This window comes from Chiloscyllium punctatum, chromosome 14, assembly GCF_047496795.1.
Source record: "Chiloscyllium punctatum isolate Juve2018m chromosome 14, sChiPun1.3, whole genome shotgun sequence".
Classification (NCBI taxonomy): Eukaryota; Metazoa; Chordata; class Chondrichthyes; order Orectolobiformes; family Hemiscylliidae; genus Chiloscyllium; species Chiloscyllium punctatum.
The window spans coordinates 19,523,867-19,549,140 of NC_092752.1; the positions used below are offsets into that span (position 1 = coordinate 19,523,867).

At 40.1% G+C, this 25,274-nt stretch overlaps 1 protein-coding gene across 1 annotated transcript in view; it reads left to right on the forward strand.

Moving 5' to 3' along the window:
* The first annotated feature begins 3,976 nt into the window (after positions 1-3,976).
* The window catches only part of LOC140485652 (serine/threonine-protein kinase 32B-like), a 349,305-nt gene continuing 328,007 nt past the window's right edge, over positions 3,977-25,274 (forward strand). The window contains exon 1 of the mRNA XM_072584023.1: positions 3,977-4,817. Coding sequence (XP_072440124.1) covers positions 4,748-4,817 — 70 coding nt within the window. The 5' untranslated portion in view covers positions 3,977-4,747. The remainder of the gene's footprint in view (positions 4,818-25,274) is intronic.

Below are 25,274 nucleotides of genomic sequence, written 5' to 3' on the forward strand. Positions count from 1 at the left end.
AATAAAACTTCATTCAATCGGCTATTAAACACAAAACAAAAGGTTGCTGGAGAAAATAGACAGAAAAAAGAAATTTCAGAGCAGTTTCTTTAATAAATGTTCTAGTCGCAACAATTTGTGAAAGGAATATTCGAAAGTGCAGTTATTCTTGCGTGTTTCACAATCATTTGCTGCTGCCGGCCAATGGTTGCAATGCCGAGTCAATCCAGGAGATGGCGAAGGAGACTGTTTTTGACCAGAACCTTACGGTAACATTGCTGCGGATAGTTTTCGGTGCTTTATTGTTATTCGTAAGAAAATGTAATACTTTACAACTACCATTTACTAAGAAGTCGGAAAAAAAGGCTAGAGGTGGGGTGAGATCCTTTGCAGAAATAGCCAAAGGTAAACTGTTTATATACACGCGTTTATTTTGTTTAGAAAGTTCGGACATATGCAGATAAGTTTGTGGGGTGAATTTGTACTTGCAGAGTTACATTTTACTTTGCTCAAAAACTACATGAATCCATGTAAGATTCTGTAAATCCATTGTTTAGATTAGAATCAGTCTGACCACTGTGGCACAGACAGTGTCACACAGGGGTACTCTCACCTTCAATACATTATCTGGGCTGACAGACACCAATTGTTAAAGTTCACTTGAGAATGTAACTTTTAAAAAAAAGTCTTGCGATTTACATATGAAAGAACTGAAACAAACATGCCCATTCTAAAAGATGAGAGACTTAACAAACAATCCAGATCTTTTTCAATATATAATTTCAGTTACATCACATTGTAAACTTGCTATATTTCTGTCTTACAATCTTACACTCCACAATCACCTGATGAAGGAGCAGCGCTCTGCAAGCTAGTGCTTCCAATTAAACCTGTTGGACTATCGTGTGATTTTTAACCTTTTATGTGCAACACACTAAATCAATTAGAATCACCAATGTTCATTTTAGTTCTTTTGGAAAAAAAAAGCCGAGAACAAAGCGTATTCTAGTGAAATAATGTTTCTCTAAGTAAAGAAGAAATTCATGGAAATATCGAAAAAGTTTACAAAGTCAAAAAGCTCGACCAAAAGTAACATGTTACAAAACGCAGGAGTTGATATTAACTTGCAATTGTCTTTTTGAAACGTGGGGGGCACTGGACAATTCCCCAGTCCCCTTTCCCCCAGATGGTACAAGGTACTTTGATCCACTGCAGTAAATGCCATGGAGCTTCTGATGAAAAGGAGAAAGGTAGGACTTTTCACAGAGACACTGAACCTCCCTTCTAACTGCAGAGTTGAATGTTTATGGGGATAGGCAGGTGGAGGGAACCTCCTGATTCCTGGAAATCCTGCGTAAAGCTGCATGTCTTTTCTGTAATGTGCTGCCCAGAACTGTACACAATGCTCCTGTAGTTTAACCAGGGTTCGTGTAACTGTAGCAATGCTTCCTTTATCATGCTGCCCTCTAGTGATAAAGGCTAACATTTCATTGGCCTTTCTGCCAATTTTGTACCTCACTTGCTGTACCTCACTCTTCAAGTGTTTGCAACACATTCGATTCCTGAATCGACTTGGATCTCCCCTATTGTTGTCTCCTCCTACTATTTGAAAGACAATTGGATCCATTTTTTGAGGGTCCAAAATGAACTTTGCTGCATCCAAATACAATAGCTTGCTTCATTTATCAGTGACTCTCATTTTCTTGAGGGCTGTTCCACAACTCAGGACATCTCCAATAGCCCATATTTCTGTAAAGTTGCCATAGTCCCAGAAGATAGATGACTGGTGGGGGTTCCTCCTCAGGCAAAAGGTTTGGAAGAGGTTGAGAAGACGGAATCTTCACGGTGACATCAGGCTGTGTGGGGATTGAACCCACACAATTGGCACCACAGCGTTGTAAATCAACCATCCAAACTAACGGCGTTGTAACACTCCTGGGGAGTAAGTGAGAAGGGCGGTCTCAGTCGCAAGCTATTGGTGCCAATGATCAGACTGTGTTCACACCCATCAGAACTAATAATGGCACGAATGTGAAGAAACGGGAGGGGGCGCTGGTGTTCAAAGCAGTGAACACTGGCCAGGATGGATACAGAATAGAAACCTACACAAGTTTCTTTGGTCGGGACACTGAACAGTTTTAGTTTGGAACTCCCCAGTAAAGTTGAGAAAAAAAAGAATAGGCACGAAGTTACAGGATATAAGAAAAGAGCGGGAGTATAACGATGATAGCGGATTAGCCATGATCATATTAAGTAGGAAGGAGGGTTGATGGTCCGAGTAGTCTACTCCTGCAACTATTGTCCATGTTTAGGTCACCCTGTGTTCCTATAGTCAGCCATGAGCAACTTTAAATATCACGCGGTTGCCATCAGGAGTCACTCGGTTTGCCGAGTACAATTTTGTATTTTCTCTCCTTCAGGTAAAGATGTTATTTGCAAAACGAGTAACTTTGCGCAGAAGGACTGCAACCTGCCCTTCGAGTTCACTGTCTCTTTCCCCAAACCTCGGAATTGCACGGTCAGCGCCAGCGGCATCCCTCCACCTCCAGAAGGGGAGATTCCCTCCTCCACGGCTTCTCTTTCATGATCGCAGACCCCACCCTCCCTTCCGACCACCCACAGGTCGGTCGGTGGGCCTTTACTGTGTGTGACTCAGTTCTTATATTTGACAGAGACGCGTAAAGATATTTTTTTTGGGGGGGGGGAGGTTGTTTGGTAGTGAAGGGTGCTAGGTAAACTCAATCGTTCTTATTGGAAAAATACTGCGTCCAGATTAAAGCGAGGCAGGATTTAGAGGGAGAAAATACGACCAGAAAGGGATAGATGCAGTTAAGTGTTTAGTGAATGGGTTGGGCTGGGGATTGTTGGGGGTGGTCTTCGAGAGACCTTGATGCCCATCTAGATCCCGGAGTCAGTCCTGCCCACCGACTCCCTGTAATGTGAATGAAGGGGCATCGAGGCATGCACTCGGGAGTTCACTTACTCTGTACTTCAGCATGACTCAAGTACCCCAGCAGGACACACAAGATATCAGAAACAAACACAAGGCTGAATAATGTTAATTGTTAACATTAACTGTTTCCCGCTCTCTCTCTCTCTATACAGATGCTGCCAGAACAGCTGAGTTTATTCAGCACCTTGTTTTTATTTTCCAGTATCCGCCGTATTTTGCTTTATATATAAAAAAAAACAAACGTGGGGGTGAAATAAAGTTTTATTTATCAAACACAGCTCACCTGAGCTGACCTACATGTGACTGCAGTCCCATGGCAATACGACTAACCCTTAATTAACATCTGGGCAAAAACAAATCCCAGAACTGATTTTATTTTGAAGTTTTGCGTTTAAAATGTATAGGCGGAAGTGGATCCTGCAGATGCTGGAAATCAGAGTCAAGGTTAGAGTGGTGCTGGAAAAGCACAGCAGGTCAGGCAGCATCCGAGGAGCAGGAGAATCGACATTTCGGGTAGGAGCCCTTCATCACTTTAAAATGCAGGGTGAAATCTGGGAGAATAACTCGCTGGTGAGAGACTCGGAGGCAAAAGGAAAAAAAAACACAGCTGGAATCCAAGATAGACAAGCTGGAGGCTGGAAGAACACAGCAAGTCCGGCAGCATCAGGAGGTGGAGCAGTCCACGTTTCAGGTGTAACCCTTCTTCAGGAGAGAGGTTCTGAGGCAGAGTCATCTACACAGATGCTGCCAGACCTGCTGAGCTTTTCCAGCAATTTCTGTTTTCTCACTGCTGAGAGAGGGGGGCCGATTTAATCAATCAATCTCCTCAGATTCAACGTTAATTCTCCACTTCGCTGTTCCGGGGTTTTATCCTTCAGCCTCATTGTTCTTGTTTGGTGGGGTGAGGGGACAGAGTCATATTAAGAACGGAACAATCACTCCTTAGACCCAAGTTTGAGATGACCTCATTTTAATTGGTAAAGCAAATAAAACACTGTTTCCCCAGTAAACCTTGAAACCATTCCCGAGATTGCTGGATATCACTCAGCATCCTCGCAACAGAGTGCAATCGACAAGCGTTGATTCCAACCCAGCAAGCTTTAAGAGTTAAAATATTTTATCGAGAGTGAGAGGGCCCCCACTTCAGGTGGTTAGAAATATTGCCGAGGGACTGGCAGTGCAACATTTACATCCTTCAGCATCGGGCTCGGGAGCAAATGGGAAACTGCTGAACGTTTCTCGTGTTTTAATGTCTTTGTAAGTAAGTAGGAAATTCACCTGGGGCTAGCTGACCGTCAGTTTTCACCATGGTCTGTAGGTGTGCAGCATCTGGGAGAGACGAGCCTGGGGCTTGTAGTCTGTCCCTCACCGCCGAGCTCACTCCAGTAGGCATTAGCACTTGGAGACATTGAGGAACGCAATTGCCCGTTTACTGGACAAGGTGGACTTTTAACAACAGGCGTTTCCCTCTGCCGCTGAGAATAAAATAACGAATGATAAAAAAAAACCCATCTATAGTCAACAATAAAAAAAAACCTGTCTGTAACCTCGAAATGGTCGGACGTAGATGGATCGCTGTCAGTGTCTGGCTGGCGGCGAGATGATGTAAACCCACCACACGAAAATAGTTGTAATTTAGACATGTTGAAGCGAGAGCGATGGACTGGGGCGAGGCGCAGACCCTTGTGTTTCACAGCAGCCACCCAGCAGCGAGGGGACAGCACCGTCCTGTCGGAGCAGCACTGAAAGGGTTTTTCTGAAACGCTCCTGCTTTCTCGCGCCTCTCACTCCCATCGCGTCCAAGGTTCACGGGGTATGCGCAAGAGCAGGAATATGGGCGCCAATCACTCCCACAAAACACCGGTATTTGACGAGAATGAAGATGGTAAGAGCTTGTTTTTATTTCCCGTTATCTTTCACCTTACAGCTTCTCACCCCGTGGAAACCACATTCTCTTCCCTCCCTATCTTTGGGGCGCCCACTTGCTACCATGGCTGTTCTGACCGTTCCAAGTCTCAACTTCTTGTAAGGCTGGAAGTACTTGCTTTTCTGCTCTATCTCTACATTTCGGTAGTTTTGACATAAAAAAACAATTTAACTTGTCCTCAGTACCGCTTACTGCACGAACACCCTAAATATTAAAGTTTGGAATCATCTCTTTAATTTCCTCTTTAAAGTTAATCTGCTCTGATTTTAGGATCTATTTTAAAGCAACTCTTAAGGCTGTCAATATGTTCAGAGGCTGCCACAGATCAGTTAATCTACAAGTGGCCAGCGAGTTCCTTTTGTTCCTTCTAAAGCGACATTAACTTTCATTTAGAACATCGGTTCCGATGGACCTTTTTTTTAAACATGGAGATGTGATTATCAATTAATCCATGGTGCGCAGGTAATTTTGTTCTGCATATGTAGGGAGGCAGAGATGTTGGTGCTCGTTTTATGGACCCTCCGTATAATCCAACTTGAATGCGAGCTCATCCAGGTAACACCGAATCATAGGACTTCAATTTAAACTTGAGCGGCCCTGTTGTTTGTAGCATTGCACAGTAAATAAACTGTGCTCGCAAGAAATCATGTTCAAAGTTCCATTTAAGACGTGTTACATCAGTGCAGTATGGAGCTATTGTTCATGTAAACATTTCACAGTTTACTAACACACCAGTTTCTGGTGTGATGAGTTAGTATTGTTCTGTGCTGTAGTTTGCTTGTTACTTTAAGAACAAGTTATTCTTCACTCGATTGTTTTTGACCAATAGACTAGATTGAAAATCTAATCTGTAGATCATTAAAAACAACTTATCAAATAGAGTTTGTGAACATTTTTGAATAACTAGCAGTGAATTAAAAACTGTTCTTTATCTGTCAGCACACTTTATTTGAAAAAGTGCTAATCTAGTCTTCAGTGGATGGTGGAGTATCAGTTATACTCAGACATAATCAAGTCGATTTTTAAAGCTGTTATCCTTCAGAAGGAAAAATGTCATCCAGCTCAAAGACTATAGAGCGTTGTTAATCAAAATTACCATAATACCATTGTTCGTTCACAAAGATTAATATTGTGAACTTTTAAAGTTAATGTCTTAGGCTAGAAAGGAGTGACAAACACTGTCAAAGTGGGACTCTTATCGTGCTTCCCAATATATTGATGTAAAATAATTTAAATACAAGAATCCAAATGATCTTTGGTATAAATAATGAGCCAAGACATTTCTTAGAATGATTCAGAACATCTATGAATTTGAAAGGACAATATATTCAGCTTAACAATGCTTTTGTAACTACTAACCATGATTAATGAAAATAATTGTCCATTGAAATGCAAAGCCAATTTGCAGATTTATTTTTAGAACTAATATTGAAAAACTCACTTATTCTTGATGCATACAAAGGATTAACATTACCAATGACACAGTTCAAAAGTAAGATGCCTCTATTTATCTTAGAGACAAGAGACTTTCCTCTGGGGACCATTAGTCTGTGGAATCCTCTTTGCCAAGAGATCAGTGGTTGTTGAATATATTCAAGGCTGAGTTGTAGATTCTTGACTGAGGGAGTCAAAACGGTATAGGGAATAGACTCAAAAGCAAAGGCCACAGTCGGACCAACTACAACCTTACCAAATAGTAGAGCAGAATGGAGTTCCGAATAAGGGTTACACCCGAAATGTTCACTTCTCCATCACCTGATGCTGCCTGGCTTGTTGTGTTCTTCCTGTCTCCTGCTTGTCTACTTTGGAGGGACTGAATGGCCCAATCATCCAGATTTGTATGAACATACGTAACACTGGAGTATCAGTGAATTACACTTGTATAGTAAGAAAACTGGTTTATTAAAAACCATTGTGACCATAATATAAATAAAATCAGTCATCACAATTCACAACATGATTATAGACAATCATTAAAATAATATGTATGATTTAAAAACTGCATAGTTTTGAATGTTTCAGAACACTAGACAAAACATGATCTTGCAGATTTCTTTAATTTATAGAATAAAAATGAAAAGTCAACTGCATTTTGTAATAAGATCCATAGATCATTTGTGTTAGATTGGGTTAATTCAATTCTGAAACATTTTCATACAGTTTATGAATTTTCTAAAGATTGGGCTGTCTCATGACCAATTTATTCTATATTATTTGTGAAATAATGTTTTTTCTACTTAATTCCATTGCACATTTGCTTCCACGCAGTTGTGGTAAGAAATGATGACAATGGGAGTGGAATCTACAAATATTATAGTGAAGTTCAGACTGAGCTTTCTCTGCTTTTCAACAGAGGAACGCACTTGGTCATTTGTGTCAGAGTAGCTTTGCTCTGTCTTACTCTGGATAGATTCAGTGCTTGTTTCTGAATGTTTGTGTATTTTTTAAAACTTATTAACATGCTTTTTCTTGGTAGTGGTAGCACATGTAAAGTAGTTGGATGTACGTAAGAGTTGGAGAGAGGTGTGTTTCATTTGCCATTCACCTGTTTCTCACTTGAATAATGGTCAGGTAGTGGAAGGGAAATCTGTTCAAGACTTTGTGAGCTATGTTCTTTATTTTGTGGTTCAATTTGTACCCGATCTCTTAGATAAAACAGAGGCTGAAGTAAATAAGAGACTTTTTATTATTCATGGGAGATCACATGTGACATCTTATTTGTATAAAAAATAAAGAAACTATCTCTTCTTGACCTGTAGCACCCTTTGACAGAATTAATCACACCATCTTTTTCCAACACTGCTCCTCCATCATCCAGCTCGCTGGGACTACCCTTGCCATTTTCCATTCTTCACTGTCTAATCGTAGCCAGTTATTTATATCAATGGTTTCTCCTCCTGTTCCCACACAGTTATCTCCCATATTTCATTTTACCTGCTGTCCCTCACCAACATCTGAAAATCCATATGTAGCACCCAACTCTACTGTTCACATTGATATCTTTCATTGATTACCTGGTTTTTGAGTGTTGCCTGACAAGGTGGCAATTGCTGGAATGGACTAAACTTTTATAAGCAAGAAATAACTTCATAATATAAAGGGTCAAGTCTGACATGCCAATGAGACACTGTATACTTCCTCACACTCTTTTCTGGCAAGATGAAGCCATAGAAAGATGGCTTCTTAAGTAAAGTTAATCCTTTCTTTCAGCAAACTCTGCCAATGTTCTTTAGCAGCACAGTGAGACCAAGAATATTATTACTGCGTAGATGCAAATATTGCCCTGGAATAGCTTGGTTTATTGTGTGATTTTAGTTTGAAGCACTAGTCTTCAACATAAACGGAATATTGTCATAAACCTTTAACGTCTGATATATTCAGTCCATTCATTAATGTCTTTATTATTATGACAAGTGAATTGAATTAACTGAAGATTAGGTGTCTGCGATGGGTATTTCAGATGATTGAGATGGATCACCCATTCAATAATTCTAGCTCTAGATCTTTGCAAGTGCATGAACCTTTTGTTTTACAGTGACGCATCGGGACACAGGGACAGAAATCACTGGTCCTGTGCTGTTTCTTGCCCATGCCCCTGGCCGTACACAGCAGGCTCCTGTTCACTGGGCTTTGATGTGCTTCCCCTCCCCTCACTGCCTATAATCTGAACTCTGTTGGCCCCATCACTTCTGTGGTTGGAGCTGCTCAAGGAGTCTTTTCCTGTTCGTTATTAAATTATCCACCAGCATTTATAGCTCGATACAGCAGGATAATGAGTTTGAATCTGTCCCTTTGATTGAGGGAAAACTTATGTTTGCGGTTGTTATGGGTATGTTTGCCTACATTCACCCCTCCACCTAACACTATGGGCAATTTAGCCTGGCCAATTCACCTAACCTGCACATTTTTGGACTGTGGAAGAAAACTGGAGCACCTGGAGGAAACCCACGCAGACATGGGGAGAATGTGCAAACTTGCTCGAGGTGGGAATTGAACCTGGGTCTCTAGTACTCTGAGGCAGCAATGCTAACCACTGTGCTACCATGCCACCATAAGTTGTTTTCTCTATGGACAGTAAATGAGCCAGATGGGCTTTTTTCAACAACAATCTGGTTGTTTTGTGGTTGTCATTACCGATAATAGCTTTTTTGAGTGTAATTTATTTAACTAATTGTATTTAAGTCCCCCAACAGCCGTCATGAGATTTTGAACATTTTTTTTGGATCATCAGTTCTTTCTGTGCAAATGTAACCACTATGTTACCTTAGTTAGGTTTGAATTTATAACGTGTCATTCATGATTCTTAAACCCTCAAAACATTTTCAATATAACCCCTGACATCAATTGAAAGCTGTCGAGTGTGTGGTGCTGGAAAAGCACAGCAGGTCAGGCAACATCCAAGGGGTAGGAGAATCGACCGCCATGGAACCATGTCAGTCTGTTGCTACCTCTCTTCTTGCCCTTGTCTCAGTTATTGTATCTCAAATATGGGGGTTACTTTTCGCTGTATTTTAATGTTACCAATGCTAAAAATATCAAGACAAAATACACCTACTGAAAGTATTTTAAGATAATTAAGCAATTTGATAGTGGAATGAGAGAAAAATTCTTTCCTCTAGTGAGTGCAACCAAAACAAACGTCATCATAGGCTTAACTGGAGCTAAGCCATTCAGTAGTAGTTTCAGGAAAGACTTAAAACAGAGTGAAATTCTTGAATAGGCTTCTTCTCTTCAGAATGGTGCTGAAGCTGCTGAGGGAACACAATTGAAGTTGAGATACAGATCAACCATGAGGAAGATAAAGGGCAAGACAGATATAAAGGGTTGAATAGTCTGCTGCTGTTCCATTGAGCTGGCCTTTGAATCTGGTTCAGTGCTTCATTTTCAAATAGACTGCTGTTGATTGGTATTGCAGACTGTCGGGGGAGCTTTCTGCATGGCCAAGCATCTTAGGAATAATTCCAATGAGCAGCGTCCCTTTAATAAAGTCCTTGTCACATAATGAATAGGTTCTGATGATCTAGGCCTTCTAAGCAGAGATGCAGGTTTGCTGGGACAGGTGACAAAGACAGAAATTTTGTCCGTACAGTATTCCATTAGTTACATGGTGTTGTGAAAATAGGCACATCTCCAGCCACCTCTGAACTTCAATCTGTTAGAGTCATGGAGATGTACAGCATGGAAACAGACCCTTTGGTCCAACTTCTAGATTAGTGGTGCTGGAAGAGCACAGCAGTTCAGGCAGCATCCGAGGAGCAGTAAAATCGATGTTTCGGGCAAAAGCTCTTCAAACTTGTCCATGCCGACCAGATATCCTAACCTAATCTAGTCCCATTTGCCAGCACTTGGCCCATATCCCTCTAAACCCTTCCTATCCATATACCCATCCAGATGCCTTTTAAACGTTGAAATTGTACCAGCCTCCACCACTTGCTCTGGCAGCTCATTCCATAAATGCATCACCCCCTGTGTGAAAATGTTGCCCCTTAGGTCTCTTATATATTTTTACCCTGTCATCCTAAAACTATGCCCTCTTGTTCCAAACTCCCTTAGCCAGGGAAAAGACCTTGTCTAGTTACCCTATCCATGCCCCTCATGATTTTATATACATCTATAAGGTCACCTCTCAATCTCCAACACTCCAGGGAAAATAGCCCCAGCCTATTGGTGACTTGGGAGAATAACCAGAGACTTATGATGCAGCCACAGTTTTTGTGAATCCCATTTTAGCCCCTTCCTGACCAAGAATTAAAGCCTTGATGTATCCCACCCTTCTGTATATAATATGCTTTAATATGGTCCTTGTGTGGGTGGATGGGCAGGAATTTCTGGGACCTTCTACTCTCTCTAACTATTGGGAGCCACATTTTAAAGCCACTTGGCCCGCATTTCTCTTTCTGATCGTGGGTACCCACTCTCCAGCCTTGGAAAACCTGAAGATGGCTGAGCAAAGGCAGAAGGCAACTCTAATTTGGTGACCATTCCCTTGAGTTCTTACTTTAGGGTGTGTCTGAGCACAGGGACACACTGCTTCCCAGGGATGCCCATAAGAGAAATCCACCTGACAAAAACTATATGGGTGGGGCTGGCTCAGGTGGTTAATATACAATTAACCCAGAGGAGTTAGTGGATGCAGTGCACAAGAGGATGATTGATTTCTTCCAATCTGCCAAAGTACCATTGTCGACTGATTCCTACATGACCCTATATAAATTTGTTTTACCATAGTGAGTTTGCCATCCTACAGGATGGTCTCTCTCACCCTTGAATGACAGAAATGTCCATTAGCTTCCTCATGTTAAAAGACACCAGTTAGACATCGTTCGTCCAACTCTGGATTAAGTGCAAAACCATGAAACTGCATCCCACACGTCTGTCATGGATCATACCAAATGGGCCTACAGCTCACTCTGCAAACTAGGGCCCCCTTCCCCTTTTTTGTATTGTGCATCCTCCGAAACCCTCATCTGAAAAACTTCTTAACACAAGGTGGTGTTAAACATTACTGTCTTTCACCCTCTACCCTCATTTTTTATTCTAAGTATAACTTCCTCACCATTACTCTCCTAAATGTTTTTTTTTCCTTTGTGTTTTCAATTCCCCTCTATCTTTGACTATTCTTTTACTATCTCCTCTTTCCCTGATCCATGATCCCTGGGATCGCAATGTCCAGCTTCACCCTTACATCTCCATTATGTAGTTCTGCTGCATTTTGTCCCTTCCTGCACACCATTGTGGCCCCTACAACCTTCTATGGCTGCACTCCACTTTACTCCTATCATTTCCCAGGATGATTCTAACAATTGTACCCTTTGAAGGACTATTTATTGCATTTTTCCTTTTCACTCAGCCTCCCTATTAGGTAGGGTCCCATTTGCCTGACCTAGTCAGGTTTGCTGAAATCAGTCAGTGTTGTTGCCTTGCATGGGTAAATTAGTCGACCCATTGAACTTCCATCCCTACACTTAAGTGTTGCATGACAGGATAGCATACACAATGAGTGAGATTTCTTATAAATGCTGGAGAGGCTTCAGTCTTAATATTCTGTTGGTGCAACTAAACATCCTTTTTTCTTCAGTTGGCTGTGGGAGAGGGCAGGAAAGTGGATGTGCGGAGTGTCAGATCAACCATGGTCTTACTGTATGGTAGAGCAGGCTTGAAGGGCAGAATGGCTTACTCCTGTTCCTATTTCTTATGATCTTGCAGTCAAAATGTTTGCGCCTCGTAGAGGTTTATAAAATCATGAGGGGCACAGATAGGAAATATAAATAAAGCCTTTTCCCTGGGGTGGGGGAGTCCAGAACTGGAGAGCAAAGGTTTAAGGCGAAAGGAGAAAGATATAAGACGGACCTAAGGGGCAACTTTTTCACGCAGAGGATGGTGCGTCTATGGAATAAGTTGCCAGAGGAAGTTGTGGAGGCTCGTAATTGTAACATTTAAAAGGCATCTGGATGGGTATTTGATTAGGAAGGGTTTAAAGGGATATGGACCAAGTGCTTGTCTAGATTAGGTTGGGATATCTGTTCGGCATGGACGAGTTGGATCGAAGGGTCTGTGTCCATGCTGTACATCTCTGTGGCTCGATGTTAAAGGAACCTGTAGAACATATACATGCCTCTTGATTAATGTTAACCATATTAATGTCATTTAGCAAAATTTAAAAGATCTGGCTATTTAACTTAATATTGATTTGGAGATGCCGGTGTTGGACTGGGATGTACAAAGTTAAAAATCACACAACACCAGGTTATAGTCCAACAGGTTTAATTGGAAGCGCACTAGCTTTCGGAGCGTTGCTCCTTCCGCTACCACCTGATGAAGGAGCGTCGTTCCGAAAGCTAGTGTGCTTCCAATTAGACCTGTTGGACTATAACCTGGTGTTGTGTGATTTTTAACTTTGTACATCCCAGTCCAACACCGGCATCTCCAAATCAATATTAAGTTAAATAGCCAGATCTTTTAAATTTTGCTAAATGTCATTAATATGGTTAACATTAATCAAGAGGCATGTATATGTTCTACAGGTTCCTTTAACATCGAGCCACAGAGATGTACAGCATGGACACAGACCCTTCGATCCAACTCGTCCATGCCGAACAGATATCCCAACCTAATCTAGACAAGCACTTGGTCCATATCCCTTTAAACCCTTCCTAATCAAATACCCATCCAGATGCCTTTTAAATGTTACAATTGTACGAGCCTCCACAACTTCCTCTGGCAACTTATTCCATAGACGCACCATCCTCTGCGTGAAAAAGTTGCCCCTTAGGTCCGTCTTATATCTTTCTCCTTTCGCCTTAAACCTTTGCTCTCCAGTCGACTAATTTACCCATCCAATTAAATCTGGTGTTGTGTGATTTTTAACTTGATATTGATAACTTAATCTCAGGTTCAGTTACTTATGAATCAAACTTAATTATTTTGGACTTGTTCCTCCAGTGGCAGCTTGTGAATTAAAAGCTGCTGTGACTGTGAACATGCATGTTTCTTGGTTAACACAATTGCACCTGAGAATGTCACTTCCTGTGTTAATGTGATAATGAGTATTCGTGACACGCTAATGAATGTTAAAGTGGTTCCTGTCCTTTGCAGTTCAGGAAATCCGAACTGCCTGAAAAGTTCTAAGAACTTAATAGGAAATTTTAACTGGTCATTGGGAAACTTACATTTGGCCTCCTGCCCAATTAACTCTATCCATCCACTCTTAAAAGTTCTGGGCAGGTTGCTCATTAACCCTTCTGACTGTAACCTGGGATGTTTGCTGATCTTTACTCCATTGATAACTTTCTAATGTCTTTAAAATGTACAAAGTACACCAAATTATCTGAAGTATGCACCTGATATCTCAGACTTTGGTTATTTTCTTCCATTTTTAAATATGTTATCCTCTTTTTGTCTTGGTAACACTTATCTGTAGAATTCCTACAGTGTGGAAGCAGGCCATTCAGCCCATTAAGTCCACACTGACCCTTGGAAGAGCATCCCACCCAAAAGCATCCTTTCCCTGTAACCCTGCATTCCACATGGCCAATCCGCTTAACCTGCATATCTTTGGACCATGGGAGGAAACCAGAGCACCTGGACGAAAGCCATGCAGATACTGAGAATGTGTAAACTTCATACAGACGGTCGCCCAAAGTTGGAATTGAACCTGCCTCCCTGGTGCTGTGAGGCAGCAGTGCCAGCCACTGTGCTGCCCCTATAAATGTAACTTGCTCTAATTTTTCTGTATGTACAAAAAACAAGGCTTGCAAAATAGTACAATAATTAAGGCGTCAGCTTCAATTAATGGCTGTCGGACTAGTTTTAAAGGTAAGTATGATTGGTAGTAAGATCCTATAGGCCAGCTCTCTATAACTTAACTGCATGTTAATAAAGAGGGCAGTGTGAAGGTGTAGAGAACTCCAAAAACACATTTGAACTGCTCTTGCTAAAGCAAGTCTAAAGTCAAAATTACGATGGGATTTGCAGCAAAACGCATTTGGAAATGTGGTTCAAACAAATGAATAAACACTTTGTAAATGATCAATATCAATCATGACCTATTGTTGGAATATACAGCTCTAATGAGAGCATTTCTGTTCAGCATTATAGTGTTGCTTAAGAGATTGAGGTTGCAATATTTAAAAAGACTTTTTTACATCATTCCTTTAGTCACTATTTCTAACGACTTTAATCATATCCAAGAAATGCGCTGTCATTTGTGACCTTTGCTGTAACATTCCTACTGTAATATTTTTAATCCTTAATGATAGGTCTCTGTTGTTATGGCCTTTATAATTTTCGTTTCGATATGTTTCCCGATTAAGAGTCCTATCTAAATGTCATCAGCTAGCTATTAATGTGACACTCTGATATACATGCTGCATTTTTGATTTATAAAGTGCAGTAACAAGAAAGAAATTCCTTACTTTTGCAGTTTTTGTATTTAGTATGGCTATTTTATTTCACATTACTTTCCTGTTTAGTTACTTATGAGTCAAACTTACTTGAAGTTGCTCCACCAATGGCAGCTCGGGAAATAAAGCTGTCGAGTTGCCATGTTGTTCAGGATGGCCACTTTCCCTTGAAAATTGTTGGTCCAGTAATAGGGTTAACAGCTCTGGAGCCTCAATCGTGCTACTAAGGGTTGTGGCCACTGTTGAAGAAGGCAAGGGCCTGCAACATACAGCAGGCAGGCGCATTAGTAAGAGGGAAATGAGTCTGGATGGGTTACTCTTCGGAGGGTCGGTGTGGACTGGTTGGGCCGAAGGGTCTGTTTCCACACTGTAGGTAATCTAATCTAATCTAAAACAAAGTAAATAGAAAAATAATGCTACTGAGGAGGAGAATTATCTCTGAGAAAATTGGTGGGTCCATGTTAGCTGCCTTTCCTTCACTGCTGGGATATAGAATTCCAAAGATTCACTACCTTTTTGAATAAATTTTCTTCTCATCTCAGTCCTAATTTATATGCCCCTTTGAGACAGTGTCCTCACATTTTAGATTTGTAGACCAACAGGTGCAAACTCTCAGCATCTACCCTATTGATCTCCTTCAATGGGATCACTTCTCATTCTTCAAACTCCTGAGGATACAGACCCAATTTGCTGAGTCACTCGTAAGACAACCCCCTCCTCACAAGGTCTAATCTATTGAATGTTTCTTTGCTCTGCTGCCACTGATACAAATACAGTTCCAACTCCTGTGGCTGGAATCTTGTCTGAAACCAATCTCACTGTTGCTAAAATGTCCTGATGCAGGAATGTGTTCAGGAAGTTAGTCTGTCTTGCTTACCCGCTCACCCTTAAATTTTGCTCCCCCACTTTGTTCCATCCTCATGCAAGACAATAAACCCCTCCCCTTTAAATTCTCCTCACAACTTTCTTTCCTACCTACCTTTTCAAGTTGTATCCAAATGTATTAATAATACACTCAGGCTTTTCATCAATGTCCCTAATGTAGATTGCAAATAGGCAAGAATCCAGCAGTGATCCTTGTGGCTCTCCAATAGTTACAGATTATCAACATAAAATTGATGACTCATTTATCCTCACCCTCTGAGCGGGATTGCACATTGTCTTGACTGGTGGATGCAACGGCGAGAATGTTAAGAGACAATGGTGCAAATGGCAACATCAGATATTGATCTTTCCCTTTGGCGTTTATAGAGTGAGTTCTGAATCTAATTAATAACCAGAGACAGACTGTGTTGTAAGTCTCACCCAGGACACTGCACTGGTCTGGGCTGCTATCTGTCTCTGGTGCTGGGTGACCTACCCAGCAGGAAAAGCCTCCCTTCCTAAGGTCAACCATTTGTTGTCTCTTCCATTTCCCAATTTTAATTTCCCTTTCTCATCCTCTAAGGAGCTGACATTCACTTCAGCTGTTCTCTTCCTTCTGAACTTGTTGAAGCCCCTACTATCTTTTTCCTCCTCGCTGGCCTCGATCACGTGGCGCTATAGCTTTAAAATTAAACCAGTTGTTTTCTGTTGTGCACGTAAAATACGACATTCAATTTATTTAATACAACATTACTGCTGGAGGGACTGAAGTAACAGTTGGATATTGTAATGGCTGGAAGGAGGTGTGGATCTTAGGATGCTTTTTTCCTAGCTGAAAGGCATTTATTATTCACTTATAATTATGATCTTGTAATAGTTGGTGCCATGAGTAATAAAAAAAAGTAGAAACAATTTTGCTGATCAGTGCTACTTGTAATTTGTCATATCCATGTGTTAACAGCAGAACGGTCACACTTACTAATCTCTCAGTCATATGCAAAATTGGTACCAGTCAGTTTTGTCTAAATGATTTACTGATCAAACTGTGCGCTTTTCCAAAAAAATTAATGCTTTAAGTTTTCATTTTTTAAATCCAAAACTGAGCTTTTGCATGATCATTCGCTTACAAAATTACATTGAGCAGTAAATCTCTTCCTCTACCCCAGCACTGTACTGAAGTGAAAGCTAACTAGATCCAGCCATGCAGTTGAACAATTTGATCATGAATTGATTGACAACGAGTATGAATTGTTTAATATGACTCCAGTCATCTAAAACATTGTTCAATTCCATGATCACTTACTCCAATGAATCTCAGCCTCTTACACTATCTCTCATGCTTCAGATTTGTTCTGAAAGTATGACTGATAAAAATGTAATTTTAAAAATGGCCGTGGTGCAGATTCCCAGTCAGTTATGTCCATGCTTGTTGGAAAGAGATGTCAACTTCACCATCAGTTTAGAAAAGGATTGCGACTGAGTTTAACAAGAAGAAATTTATTTTTTTGTTGTGGATCTAGTGAAGCTATTATACTGGTGAGATCTTGATAGGCAGTTGCCAACACTGGATGCTATATCCCACGACACTCCTTGAATGAATTAAGCAGCTTCATTCTGGATTATGAGGTTTTCCCAATTCAGATTTGTCCCTCCCCACTTCTCATTTTGAAGGACAGTTTTGTGGTGTGGTGCACATGAACTCTTCCAACTCCTTCCATCAGAAGCTTGAGCACATGCACAAGAGGTTCGGGAGCAGATTCTTCCTGATTGTTGCTGTTAGACTGCTGAATGGACCTCTCCAACTACAAATAATTTGATCTTGCTTTGTGCACCTCCTGTGCAGCCATTACCTATATATCTCACTGTGTCTAAGCACCCTATGATCTGTATGTCCTTGTTTGCTATGATCTGCCTGTACTGTGCGCAAAACAAAATTTTTCACTGTACTTGGGTCCATGTGACTACAATGTTCAAATCAACTTAAACTAATGGATGTGGAATTCTGTATGCTTTTCAAGTCAGGTATGTGGTTCGGCTGGTATTTTATCATTGGTACCCAGACCCATGTTTTTGTGGCTATGGAGCTTTGTAACTGCCCCAGGGAATGCATGAGAAGGTTACACCTCCCTTGAAGCAGTAACGTTGCCTATTGCAGCAGGAACAGGTCGTGTTGGAGATCTTCAGTTGAATAAGATCCAAGCTCAGAGGTAAGTGGCTTTTGTGTTCATGGTCTGACCAAAACTGCAGAGGTTCCTAAATTGAAGATGACTCTGCAGTAGCATTCAACTTTTCCAAATCTTTCCACAAATAACTCATCAATAGCAAAAACAATCTCAATCAAAATGGATCTAACAATACTCTTCCAGCACGAAACTGCTTTCTCATGTGTCTATTCTGTGTGCTCTTTCAATTGCAGTGGCCTCCTCTTAGATTGGCAAGATGTTCTGAGATAGAAAACTGATTTAACAGCAAATGCTGTGGGAGGGTGAGAATTGCAACCCTACCTTTTATCATGAGCTGTTTCCCCTCCTCTTTAGAAAAAAGGGGGAATTGGACAGCATGATGTCACTCTGTACACCATTATACGAAATGCAGTTCAAATAACACAAGCCGTTCCTTAATGGGGATGAGGTGATGTTACCAAGGCTGCCTCCTTTCATTAGCCTGTGTCATTTTCTCAATGAACCTCTGGATCAAAAATCTGTTTCCCTTTGGCAACATGAAATTAATGAAGTATTATTTAATTGTGGGGATATTTATATCCTGATGCAGCAGCAATCGAAAGATTATTGAAGTGAATCATAGTGAAGTGAATTGTAAAGAAATCAAATAGCAGGTTGATTGGATTTTCATCTTTCCTTGGTTTTATCTGAGGTAGACAACCAATATGCAGAATTAATAATATCCAGAGCCCATCATAAGAGAAATACAGAAACGTTTTAGAATGAAATTGAACTGATTCTTAATGACGTACCAGCAATGACTGAAGCTGCAATTAAAATACATTTCTGGCAGTTAATCCATTGATAAGGAAAATCCAGGTGAGTATCTTTCCCCATTCTAATTTGATTCTTTCGTTTACCTGAACTAAAGAATTTGGATATAAAAAGGTATTTCAGCTTCTTGAAAATTGCTCGAGTTCAAAATGAACAATCACAAAGCACTGCTCTTATCTTTTGTTTTAAAAAAGAAAATTGTGCATAAAAATTAAATATGTACCTAATGATCACTAATTTAAGTTAGACCAATCATTTAGTTTCCAACATGAATGTTGATAATAGAAATCAAACACAAAAGTGCTGATTTAAATATCTCAGCAATGCATGCGGCCAAAATGACTTAATGTCACTGTAAATTAATAGTCCTTATGGTATATTATGCATAATCTGACATTGTTTTATATATTAAAAAGCTTCTGAATCACCAGCAATGCCATAAGGTATTTAAATATCCAGTATATTTGAAGTGTGCCATGGCAGATGTGTAAATAATGTATGTAACCCATTCCCCGTGACACACGTTTGATGCTTTGCGAGATATATTTGGTACACTTCTCAGACATTAAATCCATTTAAACATCAGCTGTTAGAAACACTTGGAAATCATTACAACTCCACTTTGAAATTTTCAAACACTTCACACAAATTTTGAATTTCTTTCATTTTTCCCTTTTTTGTAATTGGCATATTTTATGAATGTTAGTTGATTCACTGAAGCTGACCTTTGCTTTGTGAATTTGGAAGTGAATTGGCGGGCATTTACATTATGCCCACCCAGTCCCAGTGTCCATTGGCTGTAACTGAATTTTGATTGGACACCACTGTATTTGAGCTTTCCAGCAGGCCAGAATGATGTTATCTCTGACTGTCAATGAGACAGTCACTCTAAGTTTCTGTTATTTGATCCTACCATGCAGAAGCAGGCAATATTAGCACCATCGCACTGTTTGTCATCCATCTTTGCTTCAGAAGGGTGAGTTTTGTTTTGCTTTAATTCACTTACAGGCCATGGGCATTGACTGGGCCAGTGTTTATTGCATATCCCTAGCTGCCCTGCAGGAGGTGGTGTTAAGTTGCTGCAATCCATGTGCTGTCCGTAACACTGTCAGGGAGAGAATTCCAGGCTTTTCTTCGCTGACACAGAAGGAAGGGTGATATATTTCCAGTCAGAATTGTGAATAGCTTGGAGAGGAATTTGTGGGTGATCTTCCCATATATGTGCTACCCTTGACCTATTAGATGGAAATGATTGAGGCTTTATAAAGGTGCTGCCTAAGGATCTTTGGTGAATTTCTGCAGTGCATCTTGTAGATCATACACACTGTTGCTACTGAGCACGGATAGTGGAGGCGGTGGATGCTTGTGGATGTGGTGCCAATCAAGCAGGCTGCTTTTTCCTGGATAGTGTCAAGCTTCTTGAGTGATCCACGTAAGTGGGGAGTACTCCATTACATTCCTGACATGTGCTTTATAGACAGTGGATAGGCTTTGGGAAGTTGGGAAGTGAGTTACTCATTGCAGGATTCCTAGACTCTGACCCGCTCTTGTAGTAACTATACATTTATATGGCTGTTCCAGTTCAGATTCTCATCCATGGTAACCCTTACAATGTTGAGAGTGGAGGATGAGGTTCAGAATGAGAAGAGAGGACTTCATTGCCACTTTTCTGAGCGTAGAGAAGCAGGAGGAGAACACATAAGGATTTGTCAGGCCTGTGAGTTTCCCAATGGTTACATGATGCAATCGACTGCATGCACTTAGCTCAAAGGGTTCCACATGTGAATGGGGTGGTTCCATAATGTGAAGGCTACTTTGATGTAAGGATCACTGCCTGGTAAACTTTGATCTTTTACATTGAGACAAACTGCAATCTTTCTCAGAAACCTGTGGCTGAGCCTGTCATTTCTGAACTTGCTTCTGTTCTGCACTGGGTGAGTTCGTTTGTGAACGTGATGTTGTTGAAATGGCTGCTTCCAAGATAATAGAACTCCTGACATGAATTGATGGGTTTATTGATAACTGTGACGATGGGGCCTTGAGCCTGTGGCTAAAGGCAGGTTAGTCCAAACTCTGTCATTTTCAGGTTTGTTGTAAAAATACAGCATTCTGAGGCTTGGGCAAAGCTGGAGCAGCTGCTGCTCTCTTGACTGTGTGCTATTAGAGCCTGGAAACTGGAGTGAAAAATACAACCATGAGCAGATCCAAAATGAGATGATGTCTCTATGAAAAACAAACAGCATTTTGAGGAGATTGGGATTGAGCCCTTTAGGACAAGTGGGCACTCAGCTAAGCCAGTGTCCCCACAAAGTAATATTTGCAAAGCAGAAATATAGCTCCCTCTAAAGAACTATAATCTCTGAGACCCACACAAGCATGTTGCCATGGTTGGAGGATGTGAGCTATAGGGGGAGGCTGAATAGGCTGCAGCTGTTTTCCCTGGACCGTCGAAGGCTGAGGGGTGACCTCATAGCGGTTTATAAAATCATGAGGGGCATGGATAGGATAAATATACAAAGTCTTTTCCCTGGGATGGGGAAGTCCAGAACTAGAGGGCATAGGTTTAGGGTACGAGTGGAAAGATATAAAAGGGGCCTAAGGGGCGACATTTTCATGCAGAGGGTTGTGCGTGTATGGAATGAGCTGCCAAAGGAAGTGGTGGTTCAATTGCAGCATTTAAAAGGCATCTGGATGGGTATCTGAATAGGAAGGGTTTATAGAGATATGGGCCAAGTGGTGGCAAATGGGACTCTATTAGCTGGGATATCTGCTCGGCATGGACGAGTTGGACTGAAGGGTCTGTTTCCATGCTGTACATCTGACTCTATGACCCTATGTAGCATAATACCTATACATTAAAAAAGAGGCTTACTAGAATTGTTCTCCTATTTGACTTTTCCAAAATGTTTTTGCAAGAACTTACGTCCAAGAAACATTAAAATGTACATCAGCAAAAATATATCGAATACAAATTTGGCAAGATAAACATTATAAACATTGGGAGAAAGTGAGCACTGCAGATGTTGGAGATCAGAGTCGGGAGTGTGGTGCTGGAAATATACAGCAGGTCAGGAAGCATCTGAGGAGCAGAAGAATCAACATTTCAGGCATAAGCCCTTCAGCCCTTCACCAAGCCATTCCTGATGAAGATTTGCTCCTTCACAGACAGGTACAGAAATCTAATCAAAAATTGGAATTTTGGTAGATTTTCAACCTAGGAGAGACTAACTAAAGGTCATCATTTAGGAAAAAGAATCCAGCAGCCAGGAAAGCAAAGCAAAACTATAAAATTGTATTATCAAAAGACAAGAACAATATTCTACAAATAAATATCAAAAATGAAACATTAAAATAGTAATGGAACCAGAAGGGATGCACAAAATAAACTCTCAATGACAGAAACGTGTCACAGTTACTTAGCTAAGTCACAGTATTGATGTATTAGTCGAAGAGGAGACAAAAAAGGTTGATATGACATTTAAGACAATGAGAAGATAATTGATAATTAATCAAATTCAGGAAGTATACCACTCCCTGTTTAGATTAATTTCATGCTTGCACAATAAAATGCTGAAAGAGATAGCAAAAATACTTCAACAAACAAACACATGCAAAATATATTGGAAAGTAAATAATACAATAAGACTTGTGGACAACTAAAATCATTCCTCTATATAAAGAGGTTTTAAAAAGAATATTTGAAGAATTCAGCCGGTTAGCTTAATTTTTACGAAATATGATGAACTCAAAAACATAGCATGTACAGGAACAGAAAATATAATAAGTGCAGTGAGTACAGATTTTCATTAGTACATTCCATTTAGGCTCATGACTAAACTGGTGGAGCCAGGCACAAGGAGCATTACACAGCAAGAGGGTGACAAAACTGCCACTGAAAAATTGAGGGTAGTCACTAAGTGTTGTATCAATTAATACTTGAAAGGGTTAACTGACATTGAAATACTCCATCCATCAGGATATAAAGTGGGAGGGGGAGGCGGGGGGGAAGTGAATCACTGTCGCAAGATAATAGTAATGTAGACTTTTAAATAGAGCCAGATGTCTCTTGAGGTATTTGGGTAATACAATGTAATGTAAACAGCTATTAAGTAATATGTAACAAACCTATTCCATACATCAAAACAGTCTCACTTCTACCAAAGACTTTGTGGTATCTGTAACACCAATTCAAGGATTGGCAGTGAATTACCCCAAAGCATCTCTCTCGGAAGGTTCAGGTGGACATGTCTACAACATAAATCCACATGGATATTTTAATATGCACCAACTTAAATTGGTAAAAAGGTGTTCCAAAGGATTACTATTGGGATCACTGTTGCTAATTTACCTAAATAACTATGACTCATCAGAATTACATTTTCAAAACTTTCAGTTTGTCAAAGTGGGTACTATTGTTACCACTGAAGAATAGTGAAACAAATTATAAAATTCAATTAAGAATGAGCATCTAAATGAATTTCAATGTAAGTAAACGTGAAGTTGTGTCTTTTGATAGGACAAGCAAGGAGACCGGTTACTGCTTAGAAAATCAGAGTCCAAAAGTGGGATTGTAGATGTGTGCAGATGAGATAAAAGCAGCACAGGTTAATAAGGGCATTGTTTTAAAAAAAACCTTCATTTTTTGGAAACATAAAGTTGAAAAGTAGAAATGTTCGACTAAACTTGTATAGAATTTGGCTCGATTATATTTGGAGTGCTGTGAACAGGTTTGGTCACTACATTGCAAAAAGAATATCAATATTCTGAAAAAGTGTAAAAAAGAATTTACTGTTTTTACACCTTTCAGGATAGATTGTACTGGCTGGGCCTCTTTGCTTTGTAATAGAAGCCTAAAATAATGGAAGTGTTTGACAAGAATTTACATGGTAACAATGTGTTTCCATTTGATGGGTAGATCAAAACTGAGGGCATAAATGTAAGAATGTCACTATCCAGTTAGGAGTTTAGGGGAAATGTCTTCAACCAGAAAGTTTTTCTTAAAAAAAAACAGTGCAACTTTCTGTGAAATGAAGCATTTGAGGCAAGTATTGTAAATAGAACATGGATAAAGGACAGCTAGATTAGTACACAATGAATTGAATGAAAGCCAGCAAAAGTTAGTTGGAGACTTTTCTTCTTCATTAATGTTAGCATAAATGTTTAGAGTTAAATAGTCTGTGCAATGCTGTTTATTTCTGTATAGTTTATTGCACTGAGTAAATGACAATCCAAGGACAGGGGTAGCAAGAAGAAAAGGATGTGTTTATACATTAGAGACCAAACGTCGTTTATTGTAAGTACGATTGATCTAATTTCTTTTGATTAAAATGTTTCCCACTTTCATTTAGCTACAATGTAGTAAACGTTTGTGTTTGAATCACAATATTACTTTTAGGCAATATCCCTTTTAGGTTTGAACAAAGTCATCTCCCCTACAATGAAAAAAATTATAGTTGAATGAGAATGCTATGTGGCATATGTCATTACTCATTATCTGTTTATTATTGGCTGAAATCTCTCCTGCATTCATGGAAGAACTTGAACAAAGATGAGAAAAATTAATTTTCTTTCAAATACTAAGAATAAAAGCTGCTGATTTAAATTATTAAATGACTTAAATTAGTATATTCAGAATGAGGACAGCTCCCCTGCCCAATTTGAGTTTATCTTTTGAAGAATTCTTTCTTGCTTGGTTGAAGAGAGAATAGTAATAATAGAAGGAATGTTGCTTTGAAATGGCAAGGCATTATTTTAAAGCATTGTAGTTATCTATTGATTACAATGTACACAAGATCAAATGCAAATGTTATTTTGCAGCCATATTCTATTTGGAGAATAAAAATTGTTACTTCAGAATGTGCATCAAAATCAAGCCTCTCTGTTTCCAATATGTCCATATATTAATGTGGCTCCTCCATGCTTGAGGTTGTACCTGTACATTCCATTAGGAGATAGAAATTTCTTAACATCCATTGTAAATTAATTCTATTTGTGTGAGAGTAGCCAGCACTTAGTTTAGAAAACTCTCCAAGACAGCCTTTCAAATTGGGAAGGTGGCCATAATCAAAAACCTCTCTCATTCCCAATTATAACCTCCTTCCAACCTGTTCTGTTGGGCAGAAGAGGTTGGAAGACATAAAAGCTGAAACACGCCAACAGACTCGAGAACAGCGTCTTCCCTGCTGTTATCAGACTTCTGAATTTAAATTTAAATGTTGATCTCGCTCCGTGCCACTTCTTTGCAGCTGTAACATTGTATTATTTGTTCTGTCCTAGTTCCCTAGTGCATGTTGCACAGTATGATCTGCCTGTACTGCATACAAAACAAAACTTTTCACTGTACCTAGGTACACATGACAATAATAAATTAAACATTTGCTGGCTTATTCTTAGAGTCATAGAGATGTACAGCATGGAAACAGACCCTTTGGTTCAATCCATCCATGCCGACCAAATATCCCAACCTAATCTAGTCTCACCTGCCAGCACCCGGCCCATATCCCTCCAAACCCTTCCTGTTCATATACCCATCCAAATGCCTCTTAAATGTTGCAATTGTACCAGCCTCCACCACTTCCTCTGGCAGCTCATTCCATACACTTAATCACTCTCTGTGTGAAAAAATTGCCCCATAGGTCTCTTTTATATCTCCC